This window comes from Papio anubis, chromosome 9 (assembly GCF_008728515.1).
Source record: "Papio anubis isolate 15944 chromosome 9, Panubis1.0, whole genome shotgun sequence".
Taxonomy (NCBI): Eukaryota; Metazoa; Chordata; class Mammalia; order Primates; family Cercopithecidae; genus Papio; species Papio anubis.
Window position 1 is genome coordinate 69,701,513 of NC_044984.1, and position 19,613 is coordinate 69,721,125.

The 19,613-nt window shown below is 37.1% G+C and overlaps 1 protein-coding gene across 2 annotated transcripts in view; it reads left to right on the forward strand.

Annotated features, from left to right (window-relative positions):
- Positions 1-15,877, forward strand: part of GLIPR1L1 (GLIPR1 like 1) — a 38,238-nt gene extending 22,361 nt beyond the window's left edge. Inside the window, exons 4-6 of one of the 2 annotated variants that reach the window (XM_003906796.5) lie at positions 3,602-3,690; positions 15,453-15,479; positions 15,578-15,877. In XM_003906796.5, coding sequence (XP_003906845.1) covers positions 3,602-3,690; positions 15,453-15,479; positions 15,578-15,669 — 208 coding nt within the window. In that variant the 3' untranslated portion in view covers positions 15,670-15,877. The remainder of the gene's footprint in view (positions 1-3,601; positions 3,691-15,452; positions 15,480-15,577) is intronic. The other variant, XM_003906797.5, reaches the window with a different exon arrangement.
- The last annotated feature ends 3,736 nt before the right edge of the window (positions 15,878-19,613 follow it).

A 19,613-nucleotide genomic window follows, 5' to 3' on the forward strand; every position in this document is an offset into this window, starting at 1 on the left:
CAATCCCAGCGAAAATTCTACCACATAAGTTGACAAGTTGATCAAAAAATTCATGTGGAGACACAAAAATTTTGAATAACCAAAACAACCTGAAATAGAATAAATTTAAAGGACTAATACTATTGCTTTCAAGTGCTAATAATATGGTTTTCAAAAGTTATTAAAACTGTAAAATAATCCCAACATTGTGGTATTTGCATAAAGTTAGACAAATAGATTAGTGGAATAGAATACAGAGATCAGAAATAGACCCACACATGGCTGACCACATATTTTCAACTAATTTTTCAGAAATGAACAAAGGTATTTCAGTGAAAAAAAAATTAATAAATCATACTAGAACAATTAGTTATCCATAAAGTAACTTGGATCTACACAATGACAAAAATTAACTCAGAATGAATTGTAGATGTATTTGTTCATTTCATACTACTATAAAGAAATATCCAAGACTGGGTAATTTATAAAGGAAACAGGTTTAATTGACTACATGGCCTCAGGAAACTTACAATCATGGCATAAGGCAAAGGGGAAACAAGCACCTTCTTCACAGTGCAGCAAGACAGAGAAGAGAAAAGGAGGAACTTCCAAACAGTCTTAAAACCATCAGATCTCATGAGCACTCACTATCATGAGAACAGCACGGGGGGAAAACCCCTATGGTCCAATCACCTCCCTCTCTCAACACGTGGAGATTATAGTTCCCTCCATCAACACATAAGAATTACAATTAGAGATAAGGTTTGGGTGGGGACACAGAGCCAAACCCTATCACTTTGCCTCCAGCCACTCCCAAATCTCATGTCTTTTAACATTCCCAAACCAATCATGCCTTCCCAACAGTTCCCCAAAATCTTAACTGATTTCTGCATTAACTCAAAAGTCCATAGTCCAAAGTCTTATCTGAGAAAAGGCAAGTCCCTTCTGCCTATAAGCCTGTAAAATAAAAAACAAGTTAGTTATTTCCTAGATACAGTGGGGATACAGGCATTGGGTAAATGCTCCCATTCCAAATGAGAGAAATTGGCCAAAACAAGGGGGATACAGGCCCTGCACAAGTCCAAAATCCAGTGGGGCAGTCATTAAATCTTAAATCTCTGAAATAATCTCCTTTGGCTCCATGTCTCATATCAGGGGCATGCTGATGTAAGAGATGGGCTCCCACAGCCTTGGGCAGTTCCTTCATGGGTTGCTACTGAAAGTTTGTGGCTTTTCCTGGTGCATGGTGCAAGTTGCCATTGGATCTACCATTCTGAGGTCTGGAGGATGGTGGCCCTGTTCTCACAGCTCCACTAGGCAGTGCCCCAGTGGGGACTCTGTGTGGAGTCTCCAATCCCACCTTTTCTTTCCATACTGCCCTAGTAGAGGTTCTCCATGAGGGCTCTGCCCCTGCAGCAGACTTCTGCCTAGATATACAGGCATTTCCATACGTCCTCTGAAATCTAGGTGGAGGTTTCCAATCTTCAGTTCTTAACTTCTGTGCACCCACAGGCCCAACACGTTGCAGTCTTTCTGCCCCTTAGCTCAGATAGGTCTGAGTTCTTATCTCACAACCAGGAAGAATTAGGTGTGTGGATACTGGAGAGTGAGTGGAGTAGAATTTATTAAGCAAAAGAGAAACTCTCAACAAAGAGAAATGTGGCAAGAAGGGAATGGTTCCCCTACCCAAAGGCTGGAAAGTACCCCCTTGTGGCTGGTTCTGGGGCCTTTTATGGACTCAGAATGAAAAGTATGTGCTGATTGGTCTGTGAATATGCAAAAAAAAAAAAAAAAAAAAAGTTAAAGTAAAGACACCACTCAAAGATGGCCACAACAGTGTAGAAAACTAATTAGGAAAGGGTTGGCATATGTAAAATAGGTGAAGGGTGGGTATCAATCAGAGGAAAGTGCACCAAACAAGAAAACAAGTTCTCAATCCAGTCCAAATATTTAACTTGTAGCTTGGCTTTCAGGTTATAAACTGTCTTTGGCTTGAAGGTGGGGTTTCACCAGGGACCCAAGCCTATCTGCCTAGGCATTTGGCTGCCTTCTGCTACTCTCAACATCACATTGAAGTCACCAAGGCTTGAGGCTTGCACCCTCTGAAGCAAGAGCTGAAGCTGTACCTCAGCCCGTTTTAGCTGAGGAAAGAGATGTAATTGACTCATGGTTCCACGTGAGTGAGGAGGCCTCAGGAAACTTACAATCATGACAGAAGGTGAAGGGGAAGCCAGCACCTTCCTTACAGTGCAGCAGGAGAGAGAAGAGTAAAGGAAGAATTTCTAAACACTTTTAAAACCATCAGATCTCATAAGAACTCACTCACTATCATAAGAACAGCATGAGGGAAACCACTCCCATAATCCAATCACCTCCCTCCTTAAACGTGGGGATTACAGGTTCCTCCCTCAACACAAGGGAATTACAATTCAATATGAGATTTGGGTGGGGACACAGAGCCAAACCATATCAACAGACCTAAATGTAAAATCTAAAACTACAGAAATTTTAGAAGAAAAGATGAACAAAAACCTTTATGGCCTTCAGATAGCCAAAGATTTTTAAACTACCACACTAAAACTATGATATATAAATTTAATGTCATTAAATTAAAAATAACTACTATTCAAAGACACTGTTAAGAGAATGAAAAGACAAGCCACCTGGAAGAAAGTCTGTAAACAGCAACAATAACAGCAACATATATCAAATAAAGGATGTACCCTGGAATATAGGAAGAATTCTCACAACTCAATATAAAGAAAACTTACAACTCAATCTTAATGTTTTTAATACAAAGAAGATATATAGGTAACAAATACACACATAAAAATGCTCAACATCATTAGTCATTTAAAAAATACAAATTAAGGTCACAATAAATACCACTACACTACTCTTAGAATGGCTAGAGGGTGGCCATGCCAAATGCTGGGGACAATGTGAAGGCTATGGTATTCTCACGCACTGTTAGATCTGTGTCCCTGTAATGATGTATGTATGAATGCTTTGAACATTCATAGCAACCCTATTGGTAGTGACCAAAAACTTGACCAACCCAAATGCCCATCAATGGAAGAATATATAACTAAATTGTGGCATATTCTTTAATGGAATACTACTCATGTTGTTATGTTTTTATGTGTGTACTCTAAGTAACACATTTTTTAAGTCTTTCCCAGATAGAAGATAAAGAGCCTTTGAAAAATTTATGACTTATACTATTAAGAATCAGGCATAATAGCTGTCAAGTCATACATCATCAAAGAGAACTAGATAAGGACTATGATATTATAATTTAAAATTATTTCATGTACCAAATGAAGAAATAGTCATACTATCTATGATAAAAACTTTGCAACCATCACATGCATAATTACACTGGGTCCAGATCTCATTATTATTCTATAGAATATTCAAGAATAGAACTTCCATGTGGTCCATCCTGTAAGGAATTGTTTTAATAGTTTAACAAAAGAAATGAAAATAAAATTGAGACATATTATTTTTCGTTTTCAACGTTTATGACTTAATGAATGACTAAAACAACTTGCATACATGCGTGAAAAAAATTGGAGAAATTAACAGCCACTTGACTAATCAATGTTTCTCTTTTTTACAGAGGAAATTTTGCAAATATGCCTCCTTACACTAAAGGAGAATCTTGCTCTCTCTGCTCGAAAGAAGATAAATGTGTAAAGAACCTCTGCAGTAAGCAAAAAAATATTATATTTAAAGAGTAAAGTTTCCATATATTTATTATATTTTAAAATTTGGCTTCTCAAGTTTACAAATTAGGGACAAGATTTGATTGTTTTTATCTGATGATATAAATCATTTGTCATAAATTTTAATACTTAAACTCAGATGATTCTTGCTTTCTTCACTGATTACTCTCCCTCTGAAGCTAAAGAGCATAAAGGAAGGAGGTACAACCATGATTCAATTTGCTGCTGCACTGAAAATAACTATGTGTTGAAATGCTTCTTATTTTTACTTGCTTTCATTGACCTCCTTTTATTAGTTATTAGAATAGTGATCCATTCCGAAGTAATTTGTTAGTCAATGTCCAAAGTAGTTATGATTTAAAACTAACATGTTTCTCTTTCATGATCAACTTTTTCATTCTCAAAACAAATATGATTTTAAAGGCTAAAAGTATAAATTTTGGGCAGTGAGACCAGAGCAAAAAAAATGGAGCCATGCGTCAACAAAATGTCAATCTCTGCAAAATATTGGAAGAGATTTATTCTGAGCAAATATGAGTGGCCAATGACCTGTGAGACAGCCCTCAGGAGACCCTGAGAACATGTGTCCAAGGTGGTCAGGCTACAACTTGTTTTTCACATTTTAAGGAGACATAAGACATCAATCAATACATGCAAGATATACATTAGTTCTGTCCAGAAAGGCAAGACAACTGGAAGTGGGGCTTGCAAGTCAAAAGTCAAAGGTAGATTCAAAGATGTTCTGATTGGCAATTGGTTAAGTAATTGTCTAAAGTCTTACAATCAATAGAAAGGAATAGCTGGGTTAAGATAAGGGGTTGTGGAGACCAAGGGTTTATTAAGTAGATGAAACCTCAAGGTATCAGGCTTCTGAGAGACTAGATTGTAAATGTTTCTTATCAGATTGAAAGAGTCTCTTCTATTAGACTTAAGATCTGTATTGGTGTTAATGCTGGAAAGCTTTTTCTGAATTCCAAAAAGGGAGGAAGGTATAACAGGACATGTCTGACCTCCCCTTTCCTATCATGGCCTGAACTAGTTTTTCAGGTTAACTTTGGAATGCCCTTTGCCAAAAGTAGGGGTCCATTCAGATGGTTGGGGGACTTAGAATTCTAGTTCTGGTTTACATTATCCTCCTTCTGGCCAACATTTGCCAGAGGCAAAGTCAACGGCCAGTAAACATTTACTTTATCCCATAGTTTTGCCAGGGTAGCATGGCTGCCTGCCCCAGGTTCATCCTGTCCCTCAGCAGAATCCCTATTGCCAAAGGACCTAGATCCAAAAATTTATAGCCAATTTAAATGTTACAGCCCAGATGGGAATGGACATGGACAGGCATTCACTAACTGTTAAATTTTTTAAAGTAATATAAAAGCCAACCAACAAAAACACAAAGGTGAAGATACAAAATTGACTTACCTTTAACTTCTATACGTTGAGCTGCTATAATCTTGGTTTTAGTTACAGACTTAACAGCAATTAGCTACACAAAACATAAGCATTATTAAAACCTTTTAAGCTAAGGAATTTAGAGATTTTTGTTGTGCCACATTTCTTTTTGTTGTCTTTAGTAATGTGTCCTAAGGTGTCTGATAAAATTTTTTTATATATAATTATCTGCATAAATCTCACAACTGGGAGTATTATACCCAGGAGGCTTTGTCATGGGTATCTTTATATTCTTTCAGTAATAATTTGTTGTTAATTCTACAGGAAGCAGCAAATTACTTATGGTTAGAATGGATTAAAAGGTGCCACATAAGAGCTCAGAAGGCAAAGTCCCTGTTTTACCAGCTGTTTAGGCATCTGTGTACCTATCCTTGATTGAGAAGAGCTGAACTAATTATATCCCTCAAAACCAGCCCTTGTAATCTCATGCAACCACCTCTTGCACAACAGTCCCTGGGCCTAGAGGGAGGGTATTTGTATTGTTTTAGCAACAGAGCATATGCAATGAAAAGCAGATCAGGCTCAATGGGATTCCAAATGAGGAAGATTTGCAGGTTTTGTCAAATCATCTGTAGTCCTCAGAATGCCATGATTCTGGTTTTCCTGGAAGAAGGAAAACCATGAGCGATCAATCACATTAATAATTTGACAATTAAAAAAGAATGTGTGTGTTAGAACAGAAAAAGGAAACTATTCCCCTAGAGCACTAACTAAAAACATAAAAAATTATAACCTGGTACTCTTTAGAGGATCACTGTAGCCAAGAGAGATTCATAATTCAATTTGCACTCAACAACAAAAGTCAGCACCAGAATTGAGTAACAAGTGTTACAGTTTTCCTTTGAAACAATTTACCTCTTTCTCTAATCCTCCTTTACTACTAAAGAGAAATTATAGTAAAACCAATTTGTGTGCAAAGTAAGTTTTAGGTTTATTATTTGGCCTGATCATTCGCATAAAGTGCAACAAGAATTGATTGGCCATATACACTTTTTTCAAATTGGCTTTGCTGTAATTTTATCTAAACATACGTTATTCTAGTTAAAGCCTTGGTAAAATAACCAGTGTCTTCTATTGTGCTTTTTGAAAAGAGAAGACTCTTAGTAGATTTACGCAAATAACTATATTGTCATAAAATCAGAATACTCAGGAACTGTTTTTGAATTTTGGAGAACTCAGGTAGAGAGAAAGGTAAATTTTCTCACAAAAGTGTACTTTACCCAATTACTCTAAACCATAAGTCACTCAAAAGAAAAAGATTTTCTTGCCTCTTCTTTAACCAGAGAAGCAGCCCTCGATATAAGATGCTGTTTGTTCACCTTGGAACTTCTCTTCACAAGCCAAGTAGCTCTTGTCAGATGAGAGCTGTTTATCAGGAACTGTAGAATCTAGCAGCTGCTCACATAGAGTGAGACCTAGGGGCAAAAGAGGCCTCCTGGTCATGACCTCCTGCTTGTTTCCCCAGGTAGCAAGATCCTATATAAACCATTTATAAACCATTTTTATTTTATCATAAAATTTTGGGGGCACCATTATTTATATTAACACAAGGGTAGCTTCAGTTAACACCCCATAGCAAGGCAGTAAATGCCCCATAAGTGGAAATTCTCTAGTCCACAGTCCTTGTAGTTGTCATTAAGAAATGCTCACAGATTTTTGCCATAGGCCCCAATAAATGCTCCATAAGGAGTTATCAAGTGGAGGATTTGTCCTGAGCAGCACTCAGCTTCTATCCTATATTCTGTGGGCTCGGGCAGCCTTACTAGTTCTTTTAGCATATCCAGTTAACATTTCACAAAGGGCAGATTTTCATGCCTTCAGATTTATAGTATTACATAGGGAAACATCCCCAGTGAGATCTGATACCCAGTTTCATAAGACATGTAGGTAAAGGAGGTCACAACTACCTTACGTAAAGCCTGTTTCAACATTTCAAATCTCATAATACTATCAACCTTTACATTTTTATGTTCTGCTCCTAGGAAATGTTCTTCTCTACCACTAGACTATTTTACCTTTACTAATGAATATGTATTTAGGTTCCCAGCAGGGAATTAAGCCAAGAAACTCAGTCTCTTTTGTCAATCTTCATCTAAATTTGCCTCAACAGTGCCCCAGGCAATGTCAGCTTTCTCATGATAATATCCGTCCTTTGATTTTTCTTAAATTTCCCCAATCTGGGGGCAAATGCAGAACACTGGTGTGGTGCTATTTAATCTTGGAGGATCGGCAGTGATTGCCTTTGGTCCACCCAGTCTTTGATAGTGTTGTAAAGACCTTGAACTCCATGAATTTTCATTTTATTTATTTCATTTATTAATAACCATTTAAAGATTTCCACTCTTCTGAGATGAGTCCTTTGACTCCCTTTTACCTTTCTCTTTTTTGTTGTTAATTACCTTAATGTTTTATTAGCATCACTGAGACCCATGAAGGAAAGCAAATTTGATAAGTTTTCTCAAACAGTTGTTCAGTTCTATAGGAGTAATGTCATCTGGGGTGCCCTGTAAAAAGAGCTCCCTTAAGCACAGCATTTACCATGACCTTGGTAATAGGCATATTTGGTGAGTGAATATCCTCATCATCATAAAGCCAGTCCCACATGGCTTGCATATGAAGCATTTCAGCTGCCTCATCTGGGGTCCTCCACTTGGCATTTTACAGGAAGAGTTGGGCAGTCTCCTTCTCAGGGTAAACAGAACCTACAGTAGCATTTATCCAATCCACTAGACTGGTCATTGTCTCAGGAATAACCTCCTGTGCATCCATATCACATGTATACTCATCAATTGTTTAATAGTGAACTACGGGTCCTACATTGACCCAAACATGCTCTTTCATTGCATAGCATTTAAAATTAAAGATACTGTCCTTAAAGTAGTTATTTTTACAATCCATTATACTAAAGGTTTCTCAGGAATCTGATGATATGAATCTACAAAATGGAAGAACTTTTTTTACTTTATACCCTCTGGTTTTAATAGTTGCTTGGTTTTGCCCCTCGCCAACATTGACTATTTTCTTAGTAACCGCAGGTCTTAGAGGTAATTTTTACTGGCCTTGGTTAATTTTTCCCTTTGTGGGTAGCTTTGAGGATAGTGGCCTGAGCTAACTTACATCTGAATTTGGTCCAGCCTTCAGGCCAAACACAGCACTCTTTCACTTTCATTATACCTATTACAAATAACAATAACCAAGGGATTGAATATTTTGCCTTTTTCTTAGTAGTCTGCATTTTCTTACACATTCAGTGAACTAACTCTCTGGGAGTATGACTATGATTCATCTCTAAATTGCACTGGCAACTTTTACCTTTAGTAACTGAATGCAGTCCAGCTACAGCTCCTTAATATGGGTGACCACATAGCCACCCAAGAGTCAAAAGTTTCTTACTCCCCACCCTATAATTTTCTCTTCATCCATTTGGTATTATCTGCATATTTGTTTCCTTTATTTTAAAGATACTCAAATAGCCTCTAAACTAACAAAAATATTATATTCTCTTTAGCAAAAATCACATCCTTATGTTTCTATAAACTTCACCAAAAAAAAAAAAAAACCACTTTTTACTCTCCTGCTATTTTAGCTTTTAACATCCCAAATTCCCAGTGGGGAAAAACAAATTATTTAACTTAACATAACATGACTTTGAGATTTTAAACTACTGGAGATAATTTTGAGATTAAATTTACCAAATTAATCTGAATGAATATTACTAAAGTCATGTGAACTAAAAGGTATCAGAGTTAGCTTCTATTAGTTTCATATGCACTTACTTCTCTTTAAGCCAATTAATTAGAGCTCTTGCATATTTTGGTAGTGAAATATCACTTTTATATGACACATATAAACATATAGATAAAACAGACATACAAACAAAAGCAGATCCTATAAGATTTTTTATTTGCCTGTTTTCATATATTCTTTCCCTTACTTTAGACTATTAATTTTAAAAAGTTACAGGAGCCAACTAAAATTGAAGGAAAGAGTTACCATCCCAGGACTTCTCAAAAGTTAGAAAGAGCTAAAGCAGCAGGGTACAGCGTAAGTTGAACTTCTGTGACATCAATCTAAAGAATTTTAAAATTAAAATTAAAACAGGTTATAGAATTTAAAAATTAATTGATAGGTGCAGCAAACGACCAGGGCACATACATACTTATGTAACAAACCTGCACATTCAGCACATGTATCCCAGAACTTAAAAATTCAAAAAATAAAAATTAAAAATGTCTTCCATTAAAAGTCAATATTTTTAATAACAGCTTGTTCTAACCAATTTTATAGTCTTGTATCAGTGTATTTTAATATCAAAGTCCAATTTCTAGAAAGACTATTAAAATTTCCTTTTAACTATAGCCAACTTAAATGTAACTTAAAAAAAATTTTTTTTTTTTTTTTGGCTAATCTTATTATGACTTACACAGACCATTCGTGAAAAGTTTGAATTTTCAGGTTTGTCTTAAACATCCCCCTTTCTGAAACAACTAGATAGTTTATTTTAGGACAAAAATTTACCACACAAGATTATTTCTCATACAAAAATATTTTTTAACCTTTCTTACCAAAAATACCTCTTAATATGTATAACTTCCTTTAAGTCTCTCTTATTTCCTGGTTCCTTTTACCTTCTTTTGCATATAACTTTTAAATAACCTTTGAATTAAACAAACATTATTTACCTTTCAATAAGAACACATTTAAAAAAAAATGTTTTCCTATCATTTTTCAAACTGGACATTGCCCAGTTAATGAATATCCAATGTTAAATATAACTTTAGATTCAAACAAACTTTAGACAAGTGTGTTTACAAACATTTATTCTATTACATTTACCTCATTAATTTATTTAATAGTTCACCTAGTGTATTTATAAAGACTGATAGTCATCATTTAAAATTATTTCCCTGTTAATCATTTTTACAGCCTATGAATTGTGGGTGTTTACTCAAGAAATACACTTAAGGCTGACTATATGAGTATTTTACCAATAATTCAGTATGTAGCTGTTTTCATTAAACCAACAATACCAATGTTATGCCCAGACCGTTTATTCCCTGAAGAAGACCACCAGAGTCCAGAGTCAAAGCTAAGCAGCAAGGATCTTTATTACAGGTTCGAACCTGGAACTCTCCCTCGCTCACGAAACGAGACGGGCAGGAGAGCTCCCACACTGAGCTCCGAGCAGTGTTATATAGTCTAAGAAAAGTGGGCATAGAGTTATTATACAAATCAGATATTTGATTGGCTAGTGTTTGAACAAGGCAATTTGGCTAACTATGATTGGTTCCCGCCATTTCTGATATTTCGGTTCAACCTTTGAGGCGGGAGAGCAGGTTTATGGCAGCAAGAGTTTATCTTACTTAAACACATCTTGTGACCTTGCCTCAGAACTTACAAAATCTCTGGTACGTGCAGAAAAACAGGTACTCACAGAACTTAGGAAATCTCTGGAATGTGCAAAGATTAGAGAGCAGAACAAAGGGTGTAGCGGGGGGGGGGGCGGGTACACATCTATCTTTGTGTCCTTTCACCAAATGTCTTATTCAGCAAAAATTACACAAGCAAAGATTATTCTGTTTTGGGCTGGCTTTATAGTTTTACAACCCTTATGCAAAATTTTGACACCTTATAATATTTGCCAAGGATAAACATGAACCCACTTGATCAATAAACAGAAAGAAAAATGCTACAGTTCTAATTCTAATGTTACTTTACCAAGAATTTTAAAGCCAGTTTATTTATTAAAGATTTTATTTAAGTCATTGTCATGTGCGTCCCTGTGAAGAGACCACCAAACAGGCTTTGTGTGAGCAATAAAGCTTTTCAATCACCTGGGTGTGGGCAGGCTGAGTCCGAAAAGAGAGTCAGTGAAGGGTGGGGCCATTTTATAGGATTTGGGTAGGTAAAGGAAAATTCCAGTCAAAGGGGGGTTGTTCTCTGGCGGGCAGGAGTGGGGGTCTCAAGGTGCTCAGTGGGGGAGCTTTTTGAGCCAGGATGAGCCAGGAAAAGGAATTTCACAAGTTAATGTCATCACTTAAGGCAAGGACCGGCCATTTTCACTTCTTTTGTGGTGGAATGTCATCAGTTAAGGCCGGGGAGGGCATTTTCACTTCTTTTGTGATTCTTCAGTTACTTCAGGCCATCTGGGCATATACGTGCAAGTCACAGGGGCTGCGGACGTGCAAGTCACAGGGGATGTGATGGCTTGGCTTGGGCTCAGAGGCCTGACATTCATGTGAATTTGAAAAGCATGTGGGCTTATTATTTATTTAATTTATGGTTACTCTTAAGCCAATTTGGTACCTTGTGGCCACAATCCATAACAAAATACATAAACACATACATGCACATCATAGAAAGATCCTATTTTTTATTTCAGAACTCTAGCCATAAGATATTAATACGAACTCACTGGTTTACAAAAAGGAAGAAGATTGGATCTAAACAGTGGGTTTTGTCTCAGTAGAAAAGTAACAGCAGATTTAAAGCAGGCAGAAAAGAAAATAGAGAAGTAGAGAACTTAGGAACTCTTGAGTTGCAGATTGACCTTTGGGCTGTGAATTTTTCTTTGATGTAATTTGTCCATCAGCTTAAAATGTGCAAAACAGACCATAATATGTAACTAGTTTGAGTACTAGTAATCTTGGCATGCCCTCAAACTTTTTCATTTTGCACAAACACTCGCAAAGAGAGGCACCCTAAAACTCACAGGGCGCCCCAAAGTGGATCATTCTCCTTGTCTTTCCTCATTTTCAGATTGTTGCCCACTTTTTTTTTTTCTTAAAAGGAGGAATGGAGCTGTGGCCTAGGATTTTTTTGTGTGGTAGATCAATGTGTGCTGATTTTGGATAAGACTGCAGTGTTTTACAAATGAGTCATTTCCACCTGCTTATGTGTCTCAGTTTCTCTCTCCAGAGGTCTATCACCTCTGAGAAGGCTAAAAATGCCAAGTGAACAGCTCTATATGCATTTCTTGAATGAGTCTTTTAAAACTAATTTTGTTGAGGGTTCCCCGTAGGGCCCCTGCATGGCAAAAGGGGTAAACCACCCAGACGATTCCCACTCAGCCCCCAGTCACCCAAGGGGCAGCTTGCAGCTGGGAGTAACAAAATGTCCTTTCTCTTCAGAGCTGAGGTGGTCTCTCATTTATCTATAAAAATGAAAGTTTAAGTTTCTTACAAAAATGCGCAGACAAGCCAATTGAGATTAATTTTGGGAGAAAAATTAAGGGAGAAGACACTTTAGAATATACCTCCAAAGTGGAAACCAAATAGGTTACCCAAAAGGCAGGGGTTCTCCTTGGCTTTAGAAAAAGGCAATGGACAAGATCCTTTAGAATGCACCTCTAAACTAGAATTAGGATCCTAAACAACAACTTCCTAGGAGGAAAAAAAAAAAGAACTTTTTGACTCTTTTGTAGTAACACTTAGCTTAAAACACAAACATATTCTATAGCTAAGTATTTTATTTCTTTATGTCCTTATTCTATAAGCTTTTTTCCACTTACAATTTTTATTTTACTGTTTAAACTTTTTGTTAAAAACTGAAATACAAATACACACATTAGCCTAGGCCCACACAGGATCGGAGTCATCAATATAACCATCTTCCATCTCCACATCGTGTACCACAGGATGGTCTTGCACATTAAATTATATTCCTTTTTGTAATATATTTGCTATTATAAATATTTTAGAATTTTATTTTATAATTAATTTATTGGCTTAAAAAATGTAAATGCTTTTGTATATTAGTCTATTAACAGTTTTACCAAACTCTCTTATTATTTCTGACAGTTTATTGATTTTCTTGGATTTTATATGATGACAAATCATTTTTCTGTTAAAAATAATGCAAGTTTTGTTCTTTCTTCTAATCTTTATATTCATTATTTATTTCACAAATATTAACAGACAGTTCATTTCTCCAGTGCAATGTTGAGCATAAGCTGTAACAGTAGACACACCCTTCTATTATTCTTGAATTCAGAGACAATGTTTCACCATTGTGTATATTTGTTTTAGATTATTTTCATTGGTCTTCATTGCCAGGTTATAAAAGTTTTCTCTTTTCCTTATTTTGCTGAGTTTTTAATTTGAATAAATGTTAACTTTAACAATTTTTTCCTCCATCTCTTGAAATGCTATTTCTTTCCTTTTAATGTCTTACAGTTGTAAACTGTATCAAAGGGTTTCTAATATAACACAGCTACACTGTAAAATTTCAAAAGGTATCAGGAGTTAAGTGATGTCCCAGTAATACAATATTACGTTATTCTTTCATTCTTGTGATAAATCCAATTTGGTCATGAGGTTTCCTTAAGAGATGACTAGATCCTTGTTAACTTTTTATTTACAATTTTTTGCATTTATTTTTAGAATTGTGCTGGCCATATAATTTTCCTCCTGCATTTTTCCTTGATTTTGACTTCAAGGTTGTATTAGCCTCATTTTAAAAAGTTGGCATTTGGAAATAATTTTTCCTTTAGTATTTTGGTTACAGTTTGTATAAGATTCTGATTATTTAATTTTTGAATGTTTAGGAGACATTCTCTGTAAAGCTATTTTGTTCTAATGCAAGTGTGTTCTGTGTAATTTTAATTACTCATTAATTTTTTTAAATCATTATGGGATATTTGGGTTTGTGGAAGACTTTGGCAAATTTTCTGTTCTATCCACATTTCAATGAAATACTCATATTTTTATATGTACTTCGTGTGTAGTTATGTTTCATTTATGTCCTATTACTTTTGACTTGTACTTTTTCTCTTTTTTGTTGATCAGTCTTTATTAGAAAACATATTTTATCTTGGTTTGCTGCTTATTTGAGATAGGAAATATAGCATAACAGTGATATATATAGACCTTGGAATCAGATGGTTTAACTCAAGAGGTGATTAAGAGAATTACATTTGATTAAATACACAAAATTATTTAAGCCTCCCAAAAAGTAATTTTTCAATACATTTTAGCTATTACTATAACTAAGTTCCAAATTTTCTATCATTTAACCCAGTTTATATTTTGTAGCATTCATTGCTCTCTGACATTATCATTTTTACTCATTTATTTATTTAATTTTAAAATTGAGTATAGATTTTTCTCTCCTCGTTTTTCCACAATAAAAGGGATTTTATTTTTTCCTGGTAACCATTATATCCAAAGCTAGAATCATGCTGAATATGTAGTAGGAAGTCAAAAAATTAATTATTTTTTTAAGTAGATTATTTCCTAATGAAGTGCTAGATGCTATTAGAATGGTAAACTGGGGAGGAAAGTTTGATGTGGAAAAGACATTGAGAAATATTTGGAGTAAGGAACATTACAGAAATGAATGAGATTGTTAATGAATAGTTCTGGCATACAGAAAATTCAACATGAACAAATTACCTTTCTTCAGGGACTTGAATTGGGAATGAAAGAGTGGGAAAAATAAAGTTAACTACTTTATAGCTTTGTCTGTTTTTAACTTTTGTGCCTTCAACACAAGAGGTGTTTTAGAAATATTCGTTGATGGCCAGGCACGGTGGCTCACACCTGTAATAGCAGCACTTTGGGAGGCCAAGGTGGGTGGATCACGAGGTCAGGAGATCCAGACCATCCTGGCTAAGACGGTGAAACCCATCTCTACCAAAAATGCAAAAAATTAGCCGGGCGTGGTGGCGGGCGCCTGTAGTCCCAGCTACTCGGGAGGCTCAGGTAGGAGAATGGCGTGAATCCCGGAGGCGGAGCTTGCAGAGAGCCGAGATCGCGCCACTGTACTCCAGCCTGGGCAACAGAGAGGGGGCCGGGCGCAGTGGCTCAAGCCTGTAATCCCAGCACTTTGGGAGGCCGAGACGGGCGGATCACGAGGTCAGGAGATCGAGACCATCCTGGCTAACACGGTGAAACCCCGTCACTACTAAAAAATACAAAAAAAATACTAGCCGGGCGTTGTGGCGGGCGCCTGTAGTCCCAGCAACTCGGGAGGCTGAGGCAGGAGAATGGCGTAAACCCGGGAGGCGGAGCTTGCAGTGAGCTGAGATCCCGCCACTGCACTCCAGCCTGGGCGACAGAGCGAGACTCCGTCTCAAAAAAAAAAAAAAGAAATATTTGTTGACATAACACTGTTGGTAGGAAGCATCATAAAGAGTTTTAAATACTGTAGGACTGAGTAGGAAGGTTTCATTTTCTCGTTAAAAAGTCAAACTAATTTTTGTTAGTTGATTGTCTTATTCTAAAAGCCACAAAAGCAAAGAAATATCTTTTCTTGTTTTATAACATTTTATAATATTAACTTCTATTTTTACTTTAGGGACTCCACAACTTATTATACCTAATCGTATGTATCAAAATGTTTTAGTATTAATCAGATTATTTCCTCCCATTGAAAATGAATTGAACTCTTAACTATTCTGGTTTTGTTTTCATTTTTGACAGAAAATCCATTTCTGAAGCCAATGGGGAGAGCACCTCAGCAGATAGCCTTTAATCCATTCAGCCTAAGTTTTCTTCTTCTGAGAATCTTTTAATGTCATTTATATACAAAAGAAATTATCAAATGTTAAAATAAAAGAATAGTTTATTGTTTAACTTATCATCAGTTTGATTCTTTATTGAATCTTCTACACTCTTTCCTGACACCTAAATTTAATGTTTGTTTTTAACTCAGAAAATGTATTGTAGTATGGAAAATGGATGGCAGTAGAATAAAGTCTTAAGATTATTTTAAATTACAAATCCATATGTATAACCAAAGTGTTCCACTCTTTAATTTTCTAATGAGAATGGATTTGCATTTTAGTTATAGTACATTTAGAGAACTAAAGTCATTTCAGATATTAGTTTCCTTATATACTAGCAGTTTCCTTTATGAATACCATCAACATCATTCAGAAACAAAATGTTACTGAGGAAAGTTTTTTCAGATAGCATATAATGTTATACATTATGGACATAATCAATGGTTGGGGGAATAAATCCATGAATTAAATTCAAAAGGAAAATTAACTAAATTTTCAACCTTTAAAAAGTAAATGTATGTTCTGCAAATTAAAGTCACACTCTTCTGGAGATTTATTTTTAAATATGCCCCATAGAAAATAACAGGATGTTAACAGCATATCTTTTAAAAGCCATACAAAATTAGTATAGGCAACAACATCTCTACAAACCAGAGAATTATTCAATTCTGGCATTTCTTTTTTCTGAAGAAAAAAATATTTAATAAATTCAGTTTTCAAAATCATCACTGCTGAATTGTTGACTCCTGTGAAGTAAATTATCTATTTTTCTTCTCAACTAAGGCAAGCTCCAGCTTCCTTCAGCTACTGTATTAGGGCTCTCTAAAGAGACAGAACTACTAGGTTATATGCATGTATAAAAGAGAATTTATGAAGAAGAATTGACTCACACGATCGAAAGGTGAAGTCCCATCTGTAAGTTGAGGAGCAAGGAAGCCAGCAGTAGCTCAGTCCAAGTTTCAAAATCTCAAAAGTCGGGAAGCCGACAATTCAGCCTTCAGTGTGTGGCTGAAGGCCTGAGAGCCCCTGGTAAACCACTGATGTAAATACAAGAGTACAAAAGACGAAGAGCCTGGAGTCTGATGTTTGAGGGCAGGAAGTGTCCAGCATGAGAGAAAGATGAAGGCTGGAAGATTCAGCAAGTCTGCTCTTCCATCTTCTCCTGCCTGGTTTATTCTAGCCACGCTGGCAGCTGATTGGATGTTGCCCACCCACATTGAGGTGGGTCTGCTTTTCCCAGTTCACTGACTCAAATGTTAATCTCCTTTGGCAACACTCTCACAACACACCCAGGAACAACAATTTGCATCCTTCAATAAAGTTGACTTAACCATCACAAATCTACCCCTTGTCTACTTGAAAAATACACATCTCCTGAAATCATATATAATCTCTAAATAAAGACAATAATAAGGCTATAATTATGTCTAATTTACAGCTATCCTTTGTACAACTGGAAGTGCTCTCATCGTTAACCTAAATGTTATTACATAAAGTTAACAACACTTAAATGTCTAAATGAAGTCAATAAACTTTATGTCACATGATAAAGGAAAAATAGAGGGAATAAAATGAAGATACTTTCTTAGTACAAGCGTACACATGCACAAACATATTCTTAACAAAATAAGGAGAAAATACTTATGACAATGACATTCCTCGTTTCTGCAACTGGTCACGTGATTGTATTCATGACTACCTTCTTCTACTACTCATTCTGTATTCTCTTTGCCTTCTGCAACCGCCTCAGTGGGTCATGAACTTTTTTTCCTGGTCAAATGACCTAAACCTCCATTCCTGAAGAGTCTGAGCCATTTGTAGTCCTGCCTGGATTGGGTTGTTAGTTTCCCATTGACCTTAATCACAGGGAATGGCAAATCTAAGAAATGCTCCATGGAGTCTCCTGTATTCCATACATACTCTTCCTTACCTCCATTATGGAGTAGTAGGCTGATTTCATCTTTTTTGGTTTTTTGTTTGTTTGTTTTTTGAGACGGAGTCTCTGTCGCCCAGGCTGGACTGCAGTGGCACAATCTTGGCTCACTGCAACCTCTGCCTGCTGGGTTCAAGTAATTCTCTTGCCTCAGCCTTCCAAGTAGCTAGGATTACAGGTGCCCATCACTGCACCCAGCTAATTTTTGTATGTTTAGTAGATGGAGTTTCACCATGTTGGCCAGGCTGGTCTTAAACTCCTGACCTCAGGTGATCTACTTGCCTCAGCTTCCCAAAGTGCTGGAATTACAGACGTGAGCCACCATACCCAGCCTGATTTCATCCTGATAGTTTAAGTCAATCACCCCAGCCAACACTGTAACTCTTGTTAGCTTGTTGACTTAGAGGTAGGAGGAGCCCAAAGTGACCAGGTGGCAATCCCAACCTCCAGTTTAACAGAATACTTCTTGTGTCTCCTGGTGGCAGCATTTCTCCCTCTGGAACTAAGATCTGTAGACCAGCAGAATGTAATGTCATGGGAACAGGAAGCAAAAATTTTGCTAGTGGATCACTAGGGGTGATGGTGAGTGGTGCCACTTTGATGTCTGAACTCATGAATCCTGGCTATGAGAGAAACTGAGCCATATATTGGATGCTGATTCAGAGAATATATAGCTTCTGAAGAACTTTGCCCCAGCCCTATAAAGTATTGTCAACTAGTTGACATTGTAGTTATGACTTCAAAAGGCAATCCCACCATTCTATCAATCCAGCTGCTTCAGGAAGATGGGGAACATGGTAAGATCAGTGAATTCCACGAGCATGAGCCCACTGTTGCACTTCTTTAGCCATAAAGTGAGTGCCTTGGTTAGAGGCAATGTTGTGTAAAATACCATTATGGTGGATAAGACATTCTGCGATTCCACGGATGGTAGTCTTGGCAGAAGCATTTTGTGTGCAGGATAGGCAAACCCAAATCCAGAGTATGTGTCTATTCCAATGAGGGTAAATCACTGCCCTTTCTGTAATGGAGGCAGTCCAATGCAATCAACCTGCCACAGATAGTTGTCTAATCACCCCAAGGAATGGTGCCATATCAAGGGCTCAGTGTTGGTCTCTGCTACTGCCACACTGGGCACTCAGCAGTGGCTGTAGCCAGGTCAGCCTTGGTGAGTGGAAGTCCATGTTGCTGAGCCCATGTGTAACCTTCATCCCTGCCACCATGGCAACTTTGTTCATGAGCCCATTGGGTGATGACAGGGGTGGCCGGGGAAGAAGGTTGAGTGGTGTTCACAGAATGAGTCATCCTATTCACTTACTATTAAAATCCTCCTCTGCTGAGGTCACCCTTTGGTGAGCATTCACATGAGATACATATATCTTCACAGTTTTTGACCAATCAGAGAGGTCCATCCACATACCTCTTCTCCAAATTTCTTTGTCATCAATTTTCCAATCATGCTTCTTCCAAGTCCCTGACCACCCACCCAAACCATTGGCTACAGCCCATGAATCACTATATTATCATACATCTGGCCATTTCTCCTTCCAAGCAAAGTGTACAGCCAGGTGCACTGCTTGAAGTTCTGCACACTGGGAGATTTCCCTTCACAAGCATCCTTCAGCGATACCAAGAAAGGGGTTATGGTGCTGCAGCTGTCCATTTTGAGGTGGTATCTGCATATCATGCGGAACCATCTGTAAACCAGGCCCTAGTCTTCTTTTCCTCTGTCAACTGATCACAGGGAACTTCTCATGAGGCCATCGATGCAGGCTGGGGGAGAGCAGGCAGGATGGCAGGAGTGGGGACCATGGGCATTTGAGTCACTTCCTCATGTAACTTACTTGTGCCTTCAGGATCTGCTTGTACCCCATCATGTATATACTGCTTCCATTTGGTGATGAAATGCTTCTGTGCATGCCCAACTTTATGGCTAGATGGGTCAGAAAGGCATGCTTCTGTGCATGCCCAACTTTATGGCTAGACGGGTCACCCAGTTCATCATAGGCATTTCAGGTTG